We start from the raw sequence: 17,907 nt of genomic DNA, 5'->3' as shown, positions 1-17,907 counted from the left end.
CGCATTCCATATTCCCAAAGGAACGGGTTTCCCTTCTGCTTCCGGACTAGCTATGCCGATTACCCATGGGCCTTGCATCAGAGAGAGGAGCCCACGGAGCCTTACCGCTTGGCAGACACTCGACCGAGCGTCGGGCATTTACCACTTGGCGATGGATGCGGCTGTCCACACGTGTGTCAGACTGTTCCCACCCAAGCGCATTCGCGTCTAAAAGCCGCTATCTCAACGCTTGCTTTGATAGACCCTTCTTTGGTCGCTGTGAGCGATATTATACGGCATATGCAGCCGGCCACGATAGGGAACGTAGCAGTATTCATTCCCAGCCAAACGTTGGATGGCATGGCTGCACGTCTTGTTGAAGTTGCGTACCCCACCCCTCCTTCACAATGTTCGCAGCGATCAAGCTGTCGTCAGCCCTCTTCCTCTAAGGGCAAGGGAGTCACATTGCGTGTCTTCACGGTCTGGAAGTGGTGAACTGGCATAGATAGTAAGGTCGGAACGCATCTGTAGTGCAGGCAAATTCTCATGAAAATGGCTTGGATATGCGCTGATAGCCCTGATGGCATTTTCAATGAAGAAGCGCCACATCCGCTCTGGGGAGGATCGTCAGTCATCTCCACCTGGACACAAACACCAAGAAAAGAGAAAGAGGCGACAGAAGACACATTCATTCCGTTTGGACTGCGTTAGCGTGCTGTGGGGTTAGGGCCATGGATCCCTGTATGCACATATACCAGGCTGGTCTTGCGTTCTTGTGTCTCTGAAATGCGCCGCTCAGGACTACAGCATCGTATTTCGACGTGATGTGAGAGGCCCGATGTAGGTGATCGGATACATGGACTTCCTGTGTCGATATAAGACGTAGGGATTGTGTTCTTGCACCCTGTCTTTTGCTCCACGTAGAGGCGATGGTGGGCGTGACGTTATAAATGCGATATAAGCCCATCACCGCAACCCAGGTGTCCCACACACACACGAGGCGGCCCGGACGGACCCTGGCTCCCTGGACGTGTGGCGGGTCATCAGGGTTCAGTGACAGGGATCTCATAAAAGAAAGTAACAGTACAACCGTCAAAAACAGGTTGTCAGGGTATCAGGGACCGGCATGAAAAAAGAAGGTGAGTGAGGGGGACGAGGGAGGAGGGGGGGAGGGAGCGGACTCTCCGTGAAGATGCAGGAACCTTGCCCTTGTTGATAGCTATGGAGCATATCCGACTTCTCCAACCACCGGCAGCTTTGGGCTTCTTGGAAAGAGATATGAATGCAGCCGTGTTCCCAGGCGGCTTCAACTTTCTTGGGTTGCGGTTCCGCGTCGTCCCACATTTTCCCTTTCCCTGCCATGCGACTTCAACCGTCCCTCGTCCGTCTAAGCGAACCGCCAGTATCAGCGGGATACACCAGGTCGAAGCTTCACCTACCCCCCCCATAAACTCCATGCGGCTCCCTGGCACTTCTTGCTCTTCGCTGCGCTCTTCAGTTTGGTGTTGTCGACCCGAGGCGAGGGGTGTTTGTTTCGAGGGTTGTCAGCAGCCCAGCTTGACACACACATGACCTTGAACTCGGACGGTTAGGTCGACATCACAACAAGGCAGTTCCCAGACTGTTCACTCGCTTGTAATCATCCTCGAACCGTTGTAGTCTTCGAATCCCCCCCCTCTTCGGCAACCCACCTCCCTTACCGACCGCAAGCCCGAACGTCACCGACTGCGACCGACCCGATATTGACCACCCCCTCTGACCATTGTTTTCTCGAACTTCTGGCGTACATTTTATGCTCGGGTTGTGTATCCACGGAGAACCTGCGAGCAGCGTACATTGATTAGCTCACTGGACACCGGTATGTGGGTTTGGTTTGACTTACACAGGCGAGTGGCGGGACATCTGTATGACCGAGCCGTGGGTGACGGGCGTCATCCAACCTGTCATGCGGACTGCAAGGAGAAAAGCCTGGACCCTGTGGAACATTTCGAGATGTTGAGCGTGTGGACGGGACCGGTCGAACCTTCCTGTCAGTGGAGGTTCTGAGGCAGGAGACGCTCCGCAATCCCGGACGTTTCACCCATAGGGCAGGGCTCTCTCCACACCTACACGTCTCGCATCAGAGATACCTTCAATTTCTTATCTGATCTTTTGACGTCGGACGAACGTGTGTGGCAACAGAAAGTCAGAATCTCTCTTGCTAACAAACCTGTCCCCGGTGTTATCACCACACAGCCCCTCCAATAGTGCAAACTTGACCCTCTATCTCGAACGATCGACGACACCAATCTCCAGCAAGGTTCACTCTCATCATCCATCGCCATGAAGCGATCTGTGACAGACCGGTCGTGGAGGCTGCCTCTACAGCTGAGGCGGCAGGCCATGCATCGACGGACCTCCTCAGACTCGTCAGAAGCATCCCTCTGCTCTCGCGCATCATCGAGCTCCGAAGATCAGTTTGCCTTCTCGCCAGCTACCGAGAACCCGCCCACTCGAAGTGTTACATCCAACTTCACGGCTTCCCTTGACAAGACTGCCGGTACGTATACCTTAGCTCGCCTTGTCCTCCAGTGACTGCCTCGACATTTTTCACCCGACAAGTGAACGGCCGGCAGCTATTCAACCCCGACACAGCCCATGCCCTCTCCCTGGGTCGAATTCCCAATTTCCCCTCGATCCATGATGCTGGAATGCCGACGAGCAGATCCGGGGTTGCACAGTCGACATCTCTGACTGGGCGGCTTCGGATGGCGTGGCTTGCATTCACAGCGGCGTGGGTGCCGTCAAACGCTACTCTCCAGTGAGACATGGGTCGGTTGCATCGGCTTAACCCCTTCCTGGTTCTTTGGCCGTCTAGTTGGGGGGCAATAGACTTTCTGCAGCGGACCGGGCGTCCCGCTACAGGCTTAAAGCCGGAGCGGCCAGCTTCGGCGGCTCCCGAGCCGTCTCGATTGAAACTCCCCGTTGATGTTGCAATGGTTGTTCCATGATGCCCCCCCCCCACTGCGTCATACATAGCATTCCAGTCAAGCTTTGTCACTCACCAGCCACGAGATCACTTGCATCATGCTGACTACTTGCCTGTACAGATATCAACTCCGAGGCCCGTTTCTCCGCCGATGTGGCAGGTCCATCAGTCGACACGCCCCAAGGAAGTTCGAGCAGCAAAAGCAGGCCAATTGCCATCGAGATTCCATCCTTTCGCAGACACGATACCGTTACGGGTGTGGACGCTTCGCTTCCCCCGGCCCCCTTGTCAGGACGAGGTGATATCCCTGGGTAAGAGCAGATCCCCCCCCCCCCGAACTTCAAGTCAGTCTGGCCATCACCCGGCCAGTCGTGTGCCGACTCGGACGCTCATTCAGTACAGAGGATACTTCCCTCTCCACGAAGATCCCCAATCCCGGGTCACTATTCCCCATCCGTTCCACAACGACGCCGACATGGCCAGACAATACTCCTGGCAAAAGGCTGCCGAGTCCACGACCAACCGGGCGGCGAGCCCCTTGTCCATGAGCGTGAGCACCTCGATCAGAAACGAAACTGATCACTTTCCCTTTTCCGAGCGCTCGAAAACAACTGCGCTCACTGCTCACGTCCCCGCAACGTCGTATATCCCAACGGGCCACCACGATGCCATTGCCTTACCTCTTGGAAAATACTACCCCACGAACTGGGAGAGACGCCACGGCAGGAGTTCCCAGCAGCAGCGGCCCTCGACACCGGCAAAGCCCGCTTCCTCGGCTGGCCACGAGTCTCCGGGGCAAAAGCTGCGTCGGGAACAAGGGCATGCCCGATCCGGCTCCGAAGTCAGACGCCGTATCCAACAGTACCAGCGTGACATGGTTGCGCAGGCCACGATGGCTGCGAGGTCGGTGGTAGCCAACGGTGCTGCTCTCCCAGCAGCCGTCGGAGGGCCTGATGGGTTCTTGGTTGCCAGTCAGTTGAGGACGAAGCCGAAATCCCCTCGTCTGGCGCCGCTCGGCAGTCCCGGACCCGTCACCCCAATGTCCCTGGAGGGCGAGGACAGCGGTTACCTGACACTCGGTCGACCCATGACAGGTGCCGATGCCGAGCGTCAAGCCGCCGAGCTGGAAAAGGCCATGCGTGCCGACGAGGCGAGACGGAACAACTCGCATTCTTCACTAGGCGCTCTGTCTGTGTAAAAAAAAAACATCCCTTTTTTTTTTTTTTTTTTTTTTTTTTTTTTTTTTTTCATCGCATAGCTTTTGGCTTATTTCATTTGCTGGTTCTGGACACTGCTTATGCATCATCATCACTTTGCACATCGTCGGTGACACCAAAAAAAAAAAAAAAAAAAAAAAGGGGCACAAACGGAAAAAAAGAAAAAAGGATTTTTCTGGTTGTTTTTTTTGTTTCACATCATTGATACCCCCCCCCTTTTTAACAGAGAACAATAGAGCGCGCGGCCGCGGCAACCGCGGGACTGAAACGGAAACAGGCAGGATAGGGGCGTATACTCATTTGCATGTTACATAGATTTCTTTCTGGTAGGGGGTTATGAGAATATGCTCTACTGGCTAGTAGTACTTTGGTGTTTTTTGATGGCAAACGATATCATGATGTACGTGCAGTGATTTTTGGTTGTGGGATCAACCCATTTGCTAAGTCTCCAACTCTTACCTTCACACGCTTGCACAAAGTCCAACAGTTTTGGGGTGATAGATGGTCGGTTCCTGCGTCGAGATGATGACCCTCGCTCCTAGGTGGCGTTTTGCAGCCGGATGGTTTTGGAGCAGGAGGGATTCTGTCCAGGCCTGGCATTCCGCGCTGTTTGTGTCAATTGTACTTGTGTGTGTGCTTCGTCCAGGGCAACAACCACTCCGGCCAACAAACATCGTCGGCCTTTTGCTCGAGGAACAGTCAAGTGACAGGCAGATGTTGAACAGGGAGCAAAGTCCATCTCCGCCCGTGACGCACGGACAGGACCAAGTCGACGATGGTGAGCTGGCCGCCCGGGGAAAGGGGGCTCCCGGTTGATGCCCTTGGCTTTGCTCCTCTTTGGCTTTTGGCTCTGCCGTTGCGGCTTTGTGTCCTTCCTTCATGGTGCACCCGTCGGCGTGGGCACTGACCATGAAAGACTCGAGCGTGTCGAGCCCGCTGCTTCAGGGGGCGCCATTTGCATCTCTGTCATGGTTTTTGCCCGTCGATCAATCTCTTTGAAGGCCGAGTATAGGAAAGCCCGAGCTGGGTTGGAGATAAAACGAGCAAACGAACGAATGAAGCGAGAGGGGCAAAAAGATGGAGTTTCTGGGAGGTTGGGGGGGGGGGAAGGGGGAAGGGGGAAGGGGTTCGAAGACGCGGGGAGGAAAATGATTTATATCTCCCCTTTGACACCAAAGCAGAAAATCTCGAGTCAAGCGGTCTGGGGTTTGTTTAAAGGCAAAAGTACAGAGCACGTGAGGAAGTGGTGGGTTGGCCGGGAGGTTTCCCATCACTCAACTCACTCTCAATTGCCCAACTGGACGACGACGATCTTTTACAAAAAAAAAAAAAAAAAAAAAAAAAAAAAAAAGCAAACCATTTTCCCCATTCGAGGCTTCACCACTTCATCGACATTCAGAGCCAGATCATCCAATTTTGCTATTGGATCGCCATACACACCGGGAAAGAGAGGCTCCATCAAACGCCGGGCGTCCGGTGTCGAGAGAAAAGGGCAAGCAAAACTTTATAAAAGTCAGGTGGTATTATATTTAACTAGCTGGACAAACAACCACCGCGTTCCTGGCTGTCATGGAAACGCACCGACGCCAACATGCATAACAGCTCAAAAAACATGTTCATCTGATGAACAAACAGCCTGGACGGCGGCATATTTCTACTGCTTCATCATTCCAACCTTTTCTCATTGCAATCAGGGGGTATCAAGCTCAACCCTTTCCTCATTTCGACATGTGTAATACACCCATCCATTAAAAAACCAATATATAAACCCCCACCGTATTCCAAAACACTCTCCATGATGATTCAACAGAAAATTAAAAAAAAAAAAAAAACCAAAAAAAAAAAAAAAAAATCCAACGCCCTCCCCTCCCACAGCAAACGGGGGGTGTTTACGCAACCTTCTCAGGCTTGCCCTCGCCAACAACTTCATTCACCCCCCCCTTATCACTCCCAGCATCCTTTCCCTCAATCTTCTCCGTCACCCCCTCGGTGGAAGCAGGGCTGCCGGGAATCTCATGCTCCTTTCTCCAAAAATCCTTCTTGCCGCTCGCCAACCTCTTCATCCACGGAGGGATGACACCGCCAGTCTGGTTCCAGCTCCAGGGCTCCTTCTCCTCAAAGTTGGGGGGCACAATCCTGCCGCCGGACGCCTTGGCGATGATCCAAACGAGCGAGTTGATCAGGATGTACAGGCAGATGCCCGCGATCAGACCGTCAGCGATGGAGTAGGTGAAGGGCATGATGGCGATGCAGATGAAGGCTGGCACGGCGTCACCAATGTACTTCCAGTTGATGTCCACAACGGCTTGCACCATCATGGACCCGACAAGGACGAGCACGCAGCCGGTGGCCCAGGGCGGGATGGACGCAAAGATGGGGGCGAAGAAGATGGAGATGAAGAAGCAGAGACCTGTCCACATGGCCGTGAGACCGGTCTTGCCGCCTTCTCCGATACCGGCGCCGGACTCGACAAAGGCGGTGACGGGAGGGGTGCCCAGGATGGCGCCGATGACAATGGTGATCGAGTCGACCATGTAAGCGATGGTGGAGCCCTCAAAGTCCTGGGTGACGGGGTCGACGAGGTTGGCGTAACGAGCCATCGAATACAACGTACCCGTGGTGTCCAGGATGTCGACGTACAGGAACGTGATGAGGGCGAGGCCAAAAGCACCGCCGTCCGCACCCGAGATGTTGAAGTCGACCACGTTCAGCACGTTCTGGATAGGGTGAAAGTCAACAACCTTCTTGAAGAAGTTGAAGTTGTTGGTGCCGAGTTCGGTGTAGGGGAAGTAGGTGACGGGGGTGCCACGGGGCCAAGAGATGATGGACACGAGAATGATACCGGCGATGATGGCGCCCTTGACGCGGTAGAGCATGAGCATAGCTGTGAAGACACCGCCGCAGAAGATGCCGATCCACATCATGGGGCTGCGCATCTTGACGCCGTCGGGGCATTTGCCGTCCGCAATGTCAGCCTCGAGACAGCCGGCAAGCTGAATGGGCACGGCCTGTCCGGGCAGGACGAGACCGATACCTTGAGCGTAAGTCAAACCGATGATTGTCAAGAACAGACCGATACCGACAGAGGTGGCGAGCTTAATGCAGCGAGGGATGGCGCGAGCGAGCCATTGGCGCATGCCGAGGAGAGCGAGAGCGAAGAAGATGAATCCTTCAATGAAGATAGCCGTGAGAGCGGTTTGGAAGGGGACACTGTTTTCGCCGTTGAAACCGACGACGGTGTAGGCAAAGTAGGCGTTCAAACCCATACCAGGAGCAATACCGACTGGCCTGTTGGTTGCGCAAAGAACGAAGTCAGTCAGTCTTCCATACATCACCCCCTCACCCCCCAGTATCTTTGGCTGGGTGTAAAAAAAAAAAAAAAAAACATACAGGTTGGCGAGCAGACCCATGAAAAAGGTTCCCATGGCAGAAGTAGCAGCAGTGGCAGTGATCAAGTCCTTCTTGATCTCGGTCTTGCAGAGCTGGTAATCAAGGTTGAACAGAGGCGAGGAGGTGTTGCTGATCTTGCAGTAGGGATCTGCACTGTTGGGTCCGTTGGAGCAGACGCAAGTACCGCCGCTGTCGGCGACGATGTTGGCGTTGACGGCGATGATGTAGGCCATGGCGAAGAAAGTCGCAAGGCCGGCACGGAACTCGGTGAGGAACTGGGACCCCTTTCTTTCCTTGGGCTGTTTATTGACATTGCTTGTAAGAACTCTGGGTCTTTGTCTTGCTCTCTTGCTCCCTCTCATCGGAGATGGCTCACATGTCCAGATCCTTCCAACTGAAACCAGTAGCCAACCGAGCTGGCGGCAACCCGCTGGTTGATGTTGTCTTTCCAACCCATGATGTCCGGTTCTCTGCAGGTGAGTCGGGGTGTGGTGGTTGGTGGGATGAGGGTATTCCGGCTTGGGGCGAGCAGCTAACGGTCTCGACGATGGTGGTGGGGAGTGACGGGAGCTTCAAAAAAAAAAAACCTATCTCCTGTGTGGTGGAGTCTTTTCTGGACTTGATGAGTAAGAGGCCGAAAGGGAGAAACAAGCTTGTTCCTAGGGGTCAGCCTGATGGGGGGAGGCCGTGGCTGGCGACGTCAAGGTCGAAGATCACCGTCAGGGCCGAGGCTCTCGTGCTGCTTCTGCTGCAAAAGAAGAGCTCGAGGAGGCACGAGGTGGCATCGAGGGATCGGGAGCGGCGATTCATCTTTTTATCATTTTTCTGGGAAAACGGGGACCCTGAGTGCAGGCTGTACACGCTAAGTATTTCCCAGAAGGAAAAAAAATCCCTTATCTCTGGGGAAGCTAGGGCAACTGGAGGGTTGTCCATCCATCCATCTCTCTCGCTACGCATCACGGCTCAGGTCCCGCCCCCCTCACCGCGGCGAGCTTGCCTGGGAAACATGGAACATGATGTCTCGATAGGCTTGGCGTAGTGGGGATGAGATGCAGGACTGGTGACGGCGGCGCCAATGCCATGCGAACATGCAGCGTCCGCCCGCAGGTGTGGGTGGTACCGTATCTTGCCAGCAGCTGTTCCCCCACTCCCATTGCCCAGCACCTTTGGATCCCGGGTGTATCAGCCCCCCCGAGGCTGGTTTCTGTGTCTCCTGTGGTGTTGCGCGAGAACCGAAGAGAGAAAAAAAGAAGAAGAAAAAAAGGAGGCTTCCGAAGCGGTGCGAAGTTGTGTGACGGCGGCGATATCCACCGTGTAGAAGCCGGCCGTCTCCACCCGCTATGGATTTTGTCGAGATCTTTTCCATCTCTGCCACCCACCACACATCTATCTCTTGAGACTTTGCGATGACGGCGGCGCTACGAACACGGTCATCCGATCCGGGAGCACTCTAGGGATACAATTAAGTTTTCCTATCAAGTAACAGGCCGTCCGTCATTGGGTGGCAACGACCCGTACGAAGACGGATGAACGGCCTGATCCTGTCTGTGGGCCTCATTCCTGATGTGCGGTAGTGCCAGAAGGCGAAAGCGGGGAACGCCTATCTTTGGGGAGGCGGCGGCCAAGATAAACGGTGCCTCGGCCGGGCGAGCGTCCTAAAACGGGACCTAGCGGGTTAGGCCAAGAGCTCCAAAGCTTCTCTTGCATGTCTTCGTTGTTGAAGTGGTTTGGCATTGAACGAGGACTGCGACAAGACAGCCCTTGTGTCGTGATGACATTGCGGGGAGAGAGACAACGATTTCCACACCTGGAGTCCCGAGTCTCTCGCTCCTCCTCCGGAGCTGGCCCCCCCCACCATCATCTATCTCACCATATCATCTATCTCACCATATCATCTATCTCACCATCTCACCATCTCACCCTCTCACCGTCTCACCACAACCTTATCACCGGCTGCTGCCGTATTTGACCACCCAAACAGGGCGGTACTGCGAAAACAGCCAAACATCCAAACCCGTTTCATCTCATGCCCGTAACATGTCTCTCGACCGGTCGAGTACAAAACCACCGTTTTTTTTTTATTTTTTTTCTTCTTCCCAACACACGTGCTTGCTGGCCCCGACCAACCGGGCAAATCCATCCCGGCCGTCAACCCGCAAAAACCGGGACCACCCGGCCTTCTTTTTTTTCCCGGAATTCCCGCTTTCCACCGGGGCGGAGCACAAAACACTCAATGCCGAGACCTGCGTTCAATACACAAAATGCCGAGAGATCTTCGCTTTCCTTCCTTCGAGTCGTACAAAAAAAATAATAAACCACCCCCCCCCCACCCCCCCCCCAAAAGATTGTTTGTTTTTGTCGTTCAAACATGAATGATCGAATCTTTGATAAAAAGATTGATATCAAAATTTTCCACACAAAAAAGTCCAAGCCAGGTAAAGCCCGTCGGCGAGATGCGACACCCAAAAAACCCCCGGCCCCCCCTCCCATTCGCCCTTCGCTGACCTCCTATCAACCGCCAAGGATCTACAGCGGCTTGCCCCGACCCCCCCGACCCCCAAATGTTCCGGGGCTGGCTCCCTGTTGCATCCCACTTCCCGGTCCTGTGCCTCGATGATGATGATGATGATGATGATGATGATGATGATTTGATGATGGCGTTAGATATAGACAGACAGACAGACAGAGACAGACAGACAGAGACAGAGACAGAGACAGAGACAGAGACAGACAGACAGAGACAGACAGAGACAGAGACAGAGACAGCTAGGCTCGGCTCTCTTGACATTTGACGTCTGCAGAGTGCGCACGATCACCCTGAATTGAAATCGGGCGAAGAGCTTCCCCCCAAATACAGTTCAGTTGCTTTTGACACGGGACCAAAAAAAAAAAAAAAAAAAAAAAAATCCCCCATTCTGAGGAGAGTGAGAAGCCCCCGACGACGACGACGACGACGACGACGACGGGGGATCCGACACACAATGCTCCTTTGTTTTGCCCCCCTCGGCGATTTCCTATCCCAATTCTGACAATTGTTGCAAGCTCAACTAACTCTTTCCTGCTTCCCAAAAAATGGAGAAAAAGGGTCCAAAAGAATCCTAGAGGGAGTGGGAGGGAGGGGGGTGGTTGTCAGTCTGGGCTTCCCCCCCCCCGAGCTGATAAGGCTCAACCTCTCATTCGCCAAGCTCAAAACTAGCTCGGGTCGTGTTTGCCTACATATATATATGCAATGCAGGCTTGCAAGCATCTTGGTAGGGGAAAGGGGGGGGAGCAGGGGGCAGCTAGCTCGTTGGAGATGAGGGGGGAATACATTGATTTCCTTCCCGTCTGGTTGGTTACCCCAACATGAAATTGGTCACGGCTTGGATCATGTGGGTGTGAACTGGGGTTGCTTCAACTTCATCTCCTCCAAGTGTGGGCAGCCAGGCTCGTGACCACGAGTCCTCGATCATCACCAAGTATCACAACCCCAAAACTCAAAACATGACAGCCACTTACCCCTACCTCAGACATTTGTATTTGCAAAGGCAAGGGAAGGGCGGTCACTTCAATCATCTTTTGGGTCAACACAGAACCATCATCTCAAAACCCTAATGCATTCCCAAACAAGCCGTGAGGCAGAAATAAATCTAGGGACATCTGCGAGTGCTTGGCTAATCTAAAGGTCAGCACCAACAAACAAACAGACAAACAAACGAACAAATAACCATGTGTGAAAATGCTTCCCTCCCCCCAATGTTCCTATCCACCCAACACCTTCCTGTCCCGTCCCCAAATACCAAATGCCCTCATGATGATTTTCATTTTTAAACTCCAAAGTAATGCATCCGTCCTCCCTCCGCATATTCTTACACTGCATCCACACTCCCGTCAATTCATGCTATCATCACAACCCCTCAAGCCGTGATAACCTCATTCTCCTTATTCTCATCCCCAGCCAGAGGACAAGTCTCCATGATCGGCGTCCCCACAGCTTCGGGCGTCTCAGCCCCACCATTGCAGTCACCTGGCGGAGGAGCCGTAGAGTTGGGGTCGATCATAGGTCCCCCAGCATGGCCATCCCTCTCCATCATAGCCGCCAACCTCGCAGCCCTGCCTTCCTTCTTTCTCGGGACAGGAGCTGTTTTGTCCCTGTCAGCATCAACCCTCTTTGCGGTCCTCCCCAGAGAAAACATACCTCGATTATTCTCCTGCACATAAAACTGCCTCAGCAGCGTGACAGCCTCATCCCTCCCCCACCCCCCCTCGGCCTCGTACCCGCGCTCGACATTGCCCCCGTCCCCCGGCAAATGCGACGTGTCAATCGGGTCGAGCACACTATTGTCCGGACCCCCCTTCACCTCTTCGTCAGGACTCAAAACCTCCCGACTTTCTTGTCCTGCCATCACAGGCGCTCCTCCAGCCTTCGCCGCGTCGGTCGTGACGTCGGCACTCGACACCGGCCTCCGCTCCAGCACCGGTCTCGCAAGTCCCTTCCCATTCCTCGGCGCGGGCGAAGGCGGCGCGCTCGCCATCGAGTGAGGCGAGTTCTTGTGGATCCGGAAAACACCCCCCGTCCCACCGAACTTGTCGTTGACCGCTCCAAAATAAACCTTCTTGATCTTGAGCTGCCTCAGCAGGCTCGCGCACATGACGCAGGGTTCAACCGTGACGTAGAGAATAGATTCCTGGATGACCGAGGGATCAACACGCGGAGCCGGGTGAAGTTTCTGGCCGTAGGGAAAGAGATGCCCATCACGGGGGTCAACGTCACCCCAGAGAGCATCTTCCTCGTCGACTTCCGGCTGCTGGGAGTTGGTCTTGTCGCCGAGAGGGACGATGGCCTTGGCAGGACGGGCAGGTTCGGTGTCGGCCTCGGATGCGAAGGACAACAGGGCACAGATGGCCATGAGCTCGGCGTGACGGGTGCCGTTACGGCTGACATTGGTTGCGTTCATGCCCCGGGCGATGACACGTCCGTTGTGCACGAGCACGCAGCCAACCGGTGTTTCGTTTGTTCGGAGGGCAAGTCGGGCCTGCGGTGGACCATGTTAGCAAGCGATGGTCAAGCCATGTCGGTGATACGGGTGAGTGAAGAGGCTGAGCGTGTCAAGGTAGGACATGCCGAAGACCGATGCAGCCGACAGCAGCAAGTCTGATGCGAGCCAAAAGTCGTGTAACCAGACTAATGGAGGGGATCCCGAAGCCTTGTGTAAATGAAACAACAAAAAGAGCAGCCTAACATATCTCATTCCGGAAATCCATCTTTCCAAAACGAGAGGTTCGGTGGCAGGGGGAGGGGACAACAGGTGCCTGCGAGTAGAGAGCCAATCCAACAAGTCGGGCCTGATGTCTGACTGTCCGCATGCCCGGAATTTCATCTGACCATAGCTCACAAACTCTCAACAACCACCCCTCTTGGGTGGAAAACAAAAGACGAAAAAAAAAAAAAAATAAACGGGAAATTTGAAACCTACCATATCCAACGCCTCCCTCATGAACCCACTGTGAACAGCCCTCTCAGCAGCCTGCTCAGGTGTCTCTTCCTTCTCCAGAATGTGCAGCGTCTCGTCACCGAATTGAATCGTAGGCGGCGGCATCTCCTTCAGCTTACTAGTCTGCGAGATGCTGTGAGTCAACGGGACAGCAGGAGCGCGGGTCACCTCCTGAGTGGCCAGCGCCTCGTCGCCGCCGCCGAAGATGTCAGGTAGACCGCCGTTGGACTGAACAAAATTTCCCTTGCTCAGAGTCGCAGTGCCGCCATTCTCGGCGGGAGCCGCGGTCGAGCCAGCACCAGCATTTCCATCCGAAGCCGAAAGAACACGGTTGCCAGCAGCAGCAGCAGCAGCACCACCACCACCCTCTTGGAGGCTCAAGCGGGAAACGCCGTTGGCGACCTCGTCGGCCGGGTTGCTGGTCGTAACGGCAGGGCTGGCAGCAGAAGCCGCGGGGGCGTTCTCCTTCATCGAGGCCGGGCCGAACCTTGGCATGGCCGGGACGACCTTGGGGAGAGGTGCATTCTTCGACAACGTCTGCTGCTGCTGCTGCCGCGAGGAGGCAGAGGAGGAGGAGGAGGAGGAGGAGGAGGAGTCCCCAGCCATTGTCAAGTCGGTGTTGTCGGCGTCGCTATCTTGGTTGGCATGAAGGTCGGCTTGGTCGTTGTCGGCAGTGTTGTTGCAATTTCCAAGAGAGCCGGCAGCAGGAGCAGAGGTACGGGGAAGAGTTGGCGAGCTCGGCCGGTGGGGGGATGATGCCGCTGCCGAAAGAAGTGCGAGTGCCTGTCGAAAGACGCCGGCGGGGAACCATAGGAGAGCCTGCAAAAAGGCAAAGGCTTTGAGGCCAGTGGCCGAAAGGGCTTGGAACAGAGTGACTGCCATTTTTGCTCTCGGATACGTGGGCCCTTTTTCTATTCACAAGACAGGTTTGCAGTCACGGCCTGGCCTGGGCTGGCACACACCCGCCTTGAAAGACCAGAATGTCAGGGAAACAGGAAGGCGGTTCCGGTAAACGACGGTGTGCTGGTGAGTAGGTACTAATGCTGAGGAGCCGGCAAGGGCTATTCTTTGAGAGGAACGATGCACTCGCAGGATGCGTCTGCGGTGTTCTCGCCTTCCTTCTCTCCTTCCTCTAGAGCGGACACGGGATCGGCCCAGGTAGAAAGAAAGCCCCTTGTCTGGAGGGCAGTTGGCGTCACTGGAGGGCTTTCCGCCTCATACAGGCTGGACAAGGCAGTATGGGAACATGGAATGGTCCGACAGGGGCCAGACATGGTGAGGAGTGAAAACCGAGTGAACAACATCTCGGGCCCACTTTGTGTGTTCCTGTGCAGCAATTTCCTGTGGGTCGCGGCAAAAAAATGACTGGGCCTACTGCGCTCGCCAGGTACCCCGGTACATGCACGCCACGGTTTCTCTCCCCAACGTTTGTTTGCATAGAGGCTCGCTTTGTTGCATACCCATACGGACGACTGCTGTTTGCTTCTGTTGACCTCCAGAAGGCCACTGTCTCCTATTCACCAGATGATGCCTTGAGACAGGCTTGGATATGTCTGCTCTCCCAAGTCTGTCTCATCTTGTTTTTTCTGGTCATTCTTTAAACATGAATAGCTATCCCCCAACATCATGTCACATCACATCACAGCAAAGGAACCTATGAATTTGTTTTTGTTTTTTTTTTTTTTTTTTTTTTCGTTTTTAATTTCGATGGCCTGCAGAGGGGGCCTCTATTGTCAAGTCTGAAAAAAAATAAAAAAGAGAGCCAACACTCCCTGTACTAGCTAACACTATCCCGAACGGAATCCAGCGAAATAGCAATCACGCCAATAGCAGAAGACAGAGCATCGCTCCCATCATCATCAGTACGAGGCATCTCCGCAGTCCACCTAGCCATCCATTCCCAAACGACGTCGAGGAAATGGACGACCGACATGTTCCGAAATCCGTTGTAAAACCAAACCCTGGGTATCATATGCCAAACCAAACAAATGCGCTCGCTAATGTCAACATGCAAAAACATCACTACGTCCTCATATCTTTTTTTCCCACACCTGCAGCAACATCCACCAGACCACCCATGGTGCTACACCATGATGGATGATCTGGCGTAGCCAATCGATCGGAGGAGTGTTCTCCCCCGTTGAGACGCCCTCGACTGAACCCCCTGAGAGGCAGAGCCGAGGGCCTGGATCTTGGCCATTGGTATTTGCAAGCGTTTCGAGGCGACCGAGGTCGTCCCCGGGACTCCACAACACCACAGTGCTATGTAGCCCAAAGATAGAGTCATGATGCTCAGTATGTTGGCGAGGCTGTCGACTTGACCCCCAGGATGCGTCCCATAAGACGCGCAGAGTATCGAAACAAGACCGAGCACGACAAGCTGAGAAAGACGCGCCGTGGATGGCTGAAAGCCTTCCTGGGCAACGTCCTTCACGGCAGGTTGACGTCGTGTCGGGGAGTTTGCGACCATCATCGTCGCCAATACCGCCTTTACCCCATCGAAGCACTGCTTGACACAGCTTTGTTTGCCAGACTTTGGTTGCATTCCAAGGTCGGCAGATACGCCGCCGTAGCTGCCACCCACAACTTCCTCCACACAGCATCGGCCATCGGTGGCAGCCGTGCTTGTTGTGGTGGCAATCGGTGTTATGGCGACAGAGTGCCCAGGTACGCCTGACTGGAGAACAGTGCCCGTGTTCATCGCAGTCGTGCGTAGCAGGGGTGCCGGTGAGGGTGATGGTGATGGTGATGGTGATGATGATGGTGAACTTGCCCTCCTGGCTCCGGTGGATGTGCCCGGACTAACCGACGACTGGATGTTGTGGGCAACCGTGCTGTCATCCCGGCCGGTGTATAAGGTCTGTTGAACTGCTTGCAGGTAGACCTCAGTGCCGGCGGCGGAGGAGGAGCGGTGATCTGCGCGTAGGGCTTCAGGAACATGCTGTACCGGCTCAGAGTGGCGCTCAGATTCGTAGTAATAATCAGAGCTGTTCTGATCCGCTAGGACCAGGTTGTGGCTTGAGCCCGGACGAACCTGCTGCTGCTGTTGATAGGACGGGCCACCGCATTCGGCGCTGGACGAGGCGGCAGCGTGTCGGCTGCCAACATCAGTCTGCTGGAAGATGGGATCCTCATCATAGTAGCTGGACGCGGGTGAGTAGAGGTTGAAGTCGACATAGCTGGTTCCAAGGTCGACGCCAGGGTTCATGTAAGGAAGAAGGTTCTCCGGTGCATCCACAAGGAGAGTGGCGGGTGCCGGAGTGAAAGGAGTGAATACTTGCGAAGGCGAAGTGGCGGAGGAGGAGCCAGAGCTGGGGTTGTGGAAGCTCCGGGAGTCGGTGAAAGCGTCGAAGAGAGGGTCGTTGAAGGTGAAGTCGGTAGGGAGAACGACAGGGTCCTGCTCCACAATGAAGTCGTTCCAGAGGTTCTCCAGGTCAGCATCGAACGCTACCGGGAGGGAGGTGGCGGTCTCGGGCGCCGCCGCGAAAGCGCCGGCAACGAGCTGGTCAGTTGGCACAGAAGGCTGCTGCTCGGACTTCCTGGCCTTCTTTGCAGACTTCTTCTGCTCGGATGGGGAAGTGGAGGCTTGAGAAGCAGAGCGCTTCCTGTGGCTAGGGTCGCAGCGGACCTTCTTCTTGCGGCAGGAATCGCATGCCTTGATGATTCTCATCAGGTGAGCATGGTCGCGCTGCTCCTTGGTCTTGCATCCGCGAGAAGCCGAGTTGGTGACGTCCCTGCCGTCCTTGGTCATGATCCGCATTCCCGGGTGGCTGGAGAAGTCAATGGTGTGCTGGCGGGAAGCAGTGGCCTTCTTGGAGGTCGAGGCAGGAGTGAACTCCTCAAAGGAGGCGACGGGAGCAAAGGAGACGGGCGACTGAGTCCAGCCCTGGTCAGAGGTGACGGGGGAAGTGTCGTAGCCGGACGCGTAGCCGGAGTCGTAGATGGCGGAGCCGACGGGGGAGGCGGTGACGGCAGGGGAGAAGGAGGAGGTGGCGGGGACGGGGTAGAACTTGATGGTCTCTCCGGTCTGGCGAGCATACTCGAAGAAGTCCATCGAGATGTGCGCTCTCTTGTCCTTGATGGACGCAGGGCCTGGAAGGAAAGCGTGGATCATCGCATCGAGCTCAGGGGTTCCGACCTGGGGCAGCCACTGGAGGGCCGCCCCTAGAGCCGGCTGGTAGACCGAGAAGCCATGGAAGGCTGTCCCGGCCGGGCCGTTCTGGGCCATGTTGGCCATCGCGTTGAACGGTTGCGTTGTACGTACTGTGTCAAAACGCAACCCCGTGACGAGTTGAGGATGCAGGTTGGTGTGGAGATATGTCAGGAGTCTCGGGCTGGGATTGGTTACCAGCGTGTTTGACAAGGTGTGATGTCGGGATCAAAGTGTGATGTGATTTCGAAGTGTGGGTGTGGGTGTGGTGGTGGTGGTGGTGGTGGTGGTGGTGGTGGTGGTGTGGGATGGAAGATGTTTTCGTCCACAGGGGGTGTTGGTGGACTTGAAGCTGAGGTCTGTGTGTTGCCAACTTGGTTGCGGATTGTGGTGCTTACAATCCGGGTGATGGGAATTGTGAAGCTCTGGTTGATTGGTGTGTGGTGCAAGCAACAAGAGAGAGCAAAAGACGACAGGGGGATGAAGTGCCGGCTGCCGGTGGGTAAGGCTTGTTTGAACTGACTGTGAAGCGTATCCGCGGCGGGCAGTGCAAAGTGCAAACAAAGTGCTGGGAAGCAATTGAGCAACACTATTTCGAGCCTCCAGGTACCGGTAGAGAGAAAAAAAAAAGAAGAGAAGAGACAAGAGCTTCGTCCGAAGGAGTCAGGCCGATATTTCACTGCTTGAATTCCAACAACAAGACCAGTCATCAAGGCGCAGCGAAGGTTG

At 54.9% G+C, this 17,907-nt stretch overlaps 5 protein-coding genes across 5 annotated transcripts; 1 reads left to right on the top strand and 4 right to left on the bottom strand.

Moving 5' to 3' along the window:
- The first annotated feature begins 1,135 nt into the window (after positions 1–1,135).
- On the top strand, positions 1,136–4,446 carry QC761_121200 (uncharacterized protein). Its single transcript, XM_062875402.1, has 5 exons — positions 1,136–1,837; positions 2,215–2,518; positions 3,069–3,258; positions 3,350–4,158; positions 4,191–4,446. The coding sequence occupies exons 2-4, from the start codon at positions 2,302–2,304 to the stop codon at positions 4,143–4,145; spliced, it is 1,203 nt and encodes a 400-aa protein (XP_062738659.1). The 5' UTR covers positions 1,136–1,837; positions 2,215–2,301; the 3' UTR covers positions 4,146–4,158; positions 4,191–4,446.
- A 179-nt stretch (positions 4,447–4,625) lies between these two features.
- On the bottom strand, positions 4,626–5,075 carry QC761_0023870 (uncharacterized protein; the record flags this gene model as incomplete). Its single annotated transcript, XM_062872092.1, is given in 3 exon segments — positions 4,626–4,828; positions 4,837–4,956; positions 4,964–5,075. Coding segments are annotated over 3 exon segments (435 nt in total).
- Positions 5,076–6,053: 978 nt separating this feature from the next.
- QC761_121180 (uncharacterized protein) lies at positions 6,054–8,011 on the bottom strand (the record flags this gene model as incomplete). Its single annotated transcript, XM_062875401.1, has 3 exons — positions 6,054–7,452; positions 7,555–7,853; positions 7,931–8,011. The coding sequence occupies 3 exons, from the start codon at positions 8,009–8,011 to the stop codon at positions 6,054–6,056; spliced, it is 1,779 nt and encodes a 592-aa protein (XP_062738657.1).
- Positions 8,012–11,450: 3,439 nt separating this feature from the next.
- On the bottom strand, positions 11,451–13,910 carry TAD2 (tRNA(adenine34) deaminase; the record flags this gene model as incomplete). Its single annotated transcript, XM_062875400.1, is given in 5 exon segments — positions 11,451–11,674; positions 11,732–12,569; positions 13,011–13,375; positions 13,394–13,581; positions 13,606–13,910. The coding sequence occupies 5 exon segments, from the start codon at positions 13,908–13,910 to the stop codon at positions 11,451–11,453; spliced, it is 1,920 nt and encodes a 639-aa protein (XP_062738656.1).
- A 1,201-nt stretch (positions 13,911–15,111) lies between these two features.
- Positions 15,112–17,265, bottom strand: QC761_121160 (uncharacterized protein; the record flags this gene model as incomplete). The annotated part of the gene is made up of 1 exon (XM_062875399.1): positions 15,112–17,265. The coding sequence occupies one exon, from the start codon at positions 17,263–17,265 to the stop codon at positions 15,112–15,114; it is 2,154 nt and encodes a 717-aa protein (XP_062738655.1).
- Positions 17,266–17,907: the final 642 nt, after the last annotated feature.

Source organism: Podospora bellae-mahoneyi, assembly GCF_035222275.1.
Source record: "Podospora bellae-mahoneyi strain CBS 112042 chromosome 1 map unlocalized CBS112042p_1, whole genome shotgun sequence".
NCBI lineage: Eukaryota > Fungi > Ascomycota > Sordariomycetes > Sordariales > Podosporaceae > Podospora > Podospora bellae-mahoneyi.
This window is presented reverse-complemented; position numbering and strand designations above follow the sequence as displayed.

Bases quoted from the DNA above. Each gene is read 5' to 3' on its own strand.
- QC761_121200 (XM_062875402.1), top strand. From the start codon at position 2,302: ATGAAGCGATCTGTGACAGACCGGTCGTGGAGGCTGCCTCTACAGCTG. The intron at 2,519-3,068 runs GTACGTATACCT...TTGCCTGTACAG, and splicing joins TTCCCTTGACAAGACTGCCG to ATATCAACTCCGAGGCCCGT. The intron at 3,259-3,349 runs GTAAGAGCAGAT...CATTCAGTACAG, and splicing joins GGACGAGGTGATATCCCTGG to AGGATACTTCCCTCTCCACG.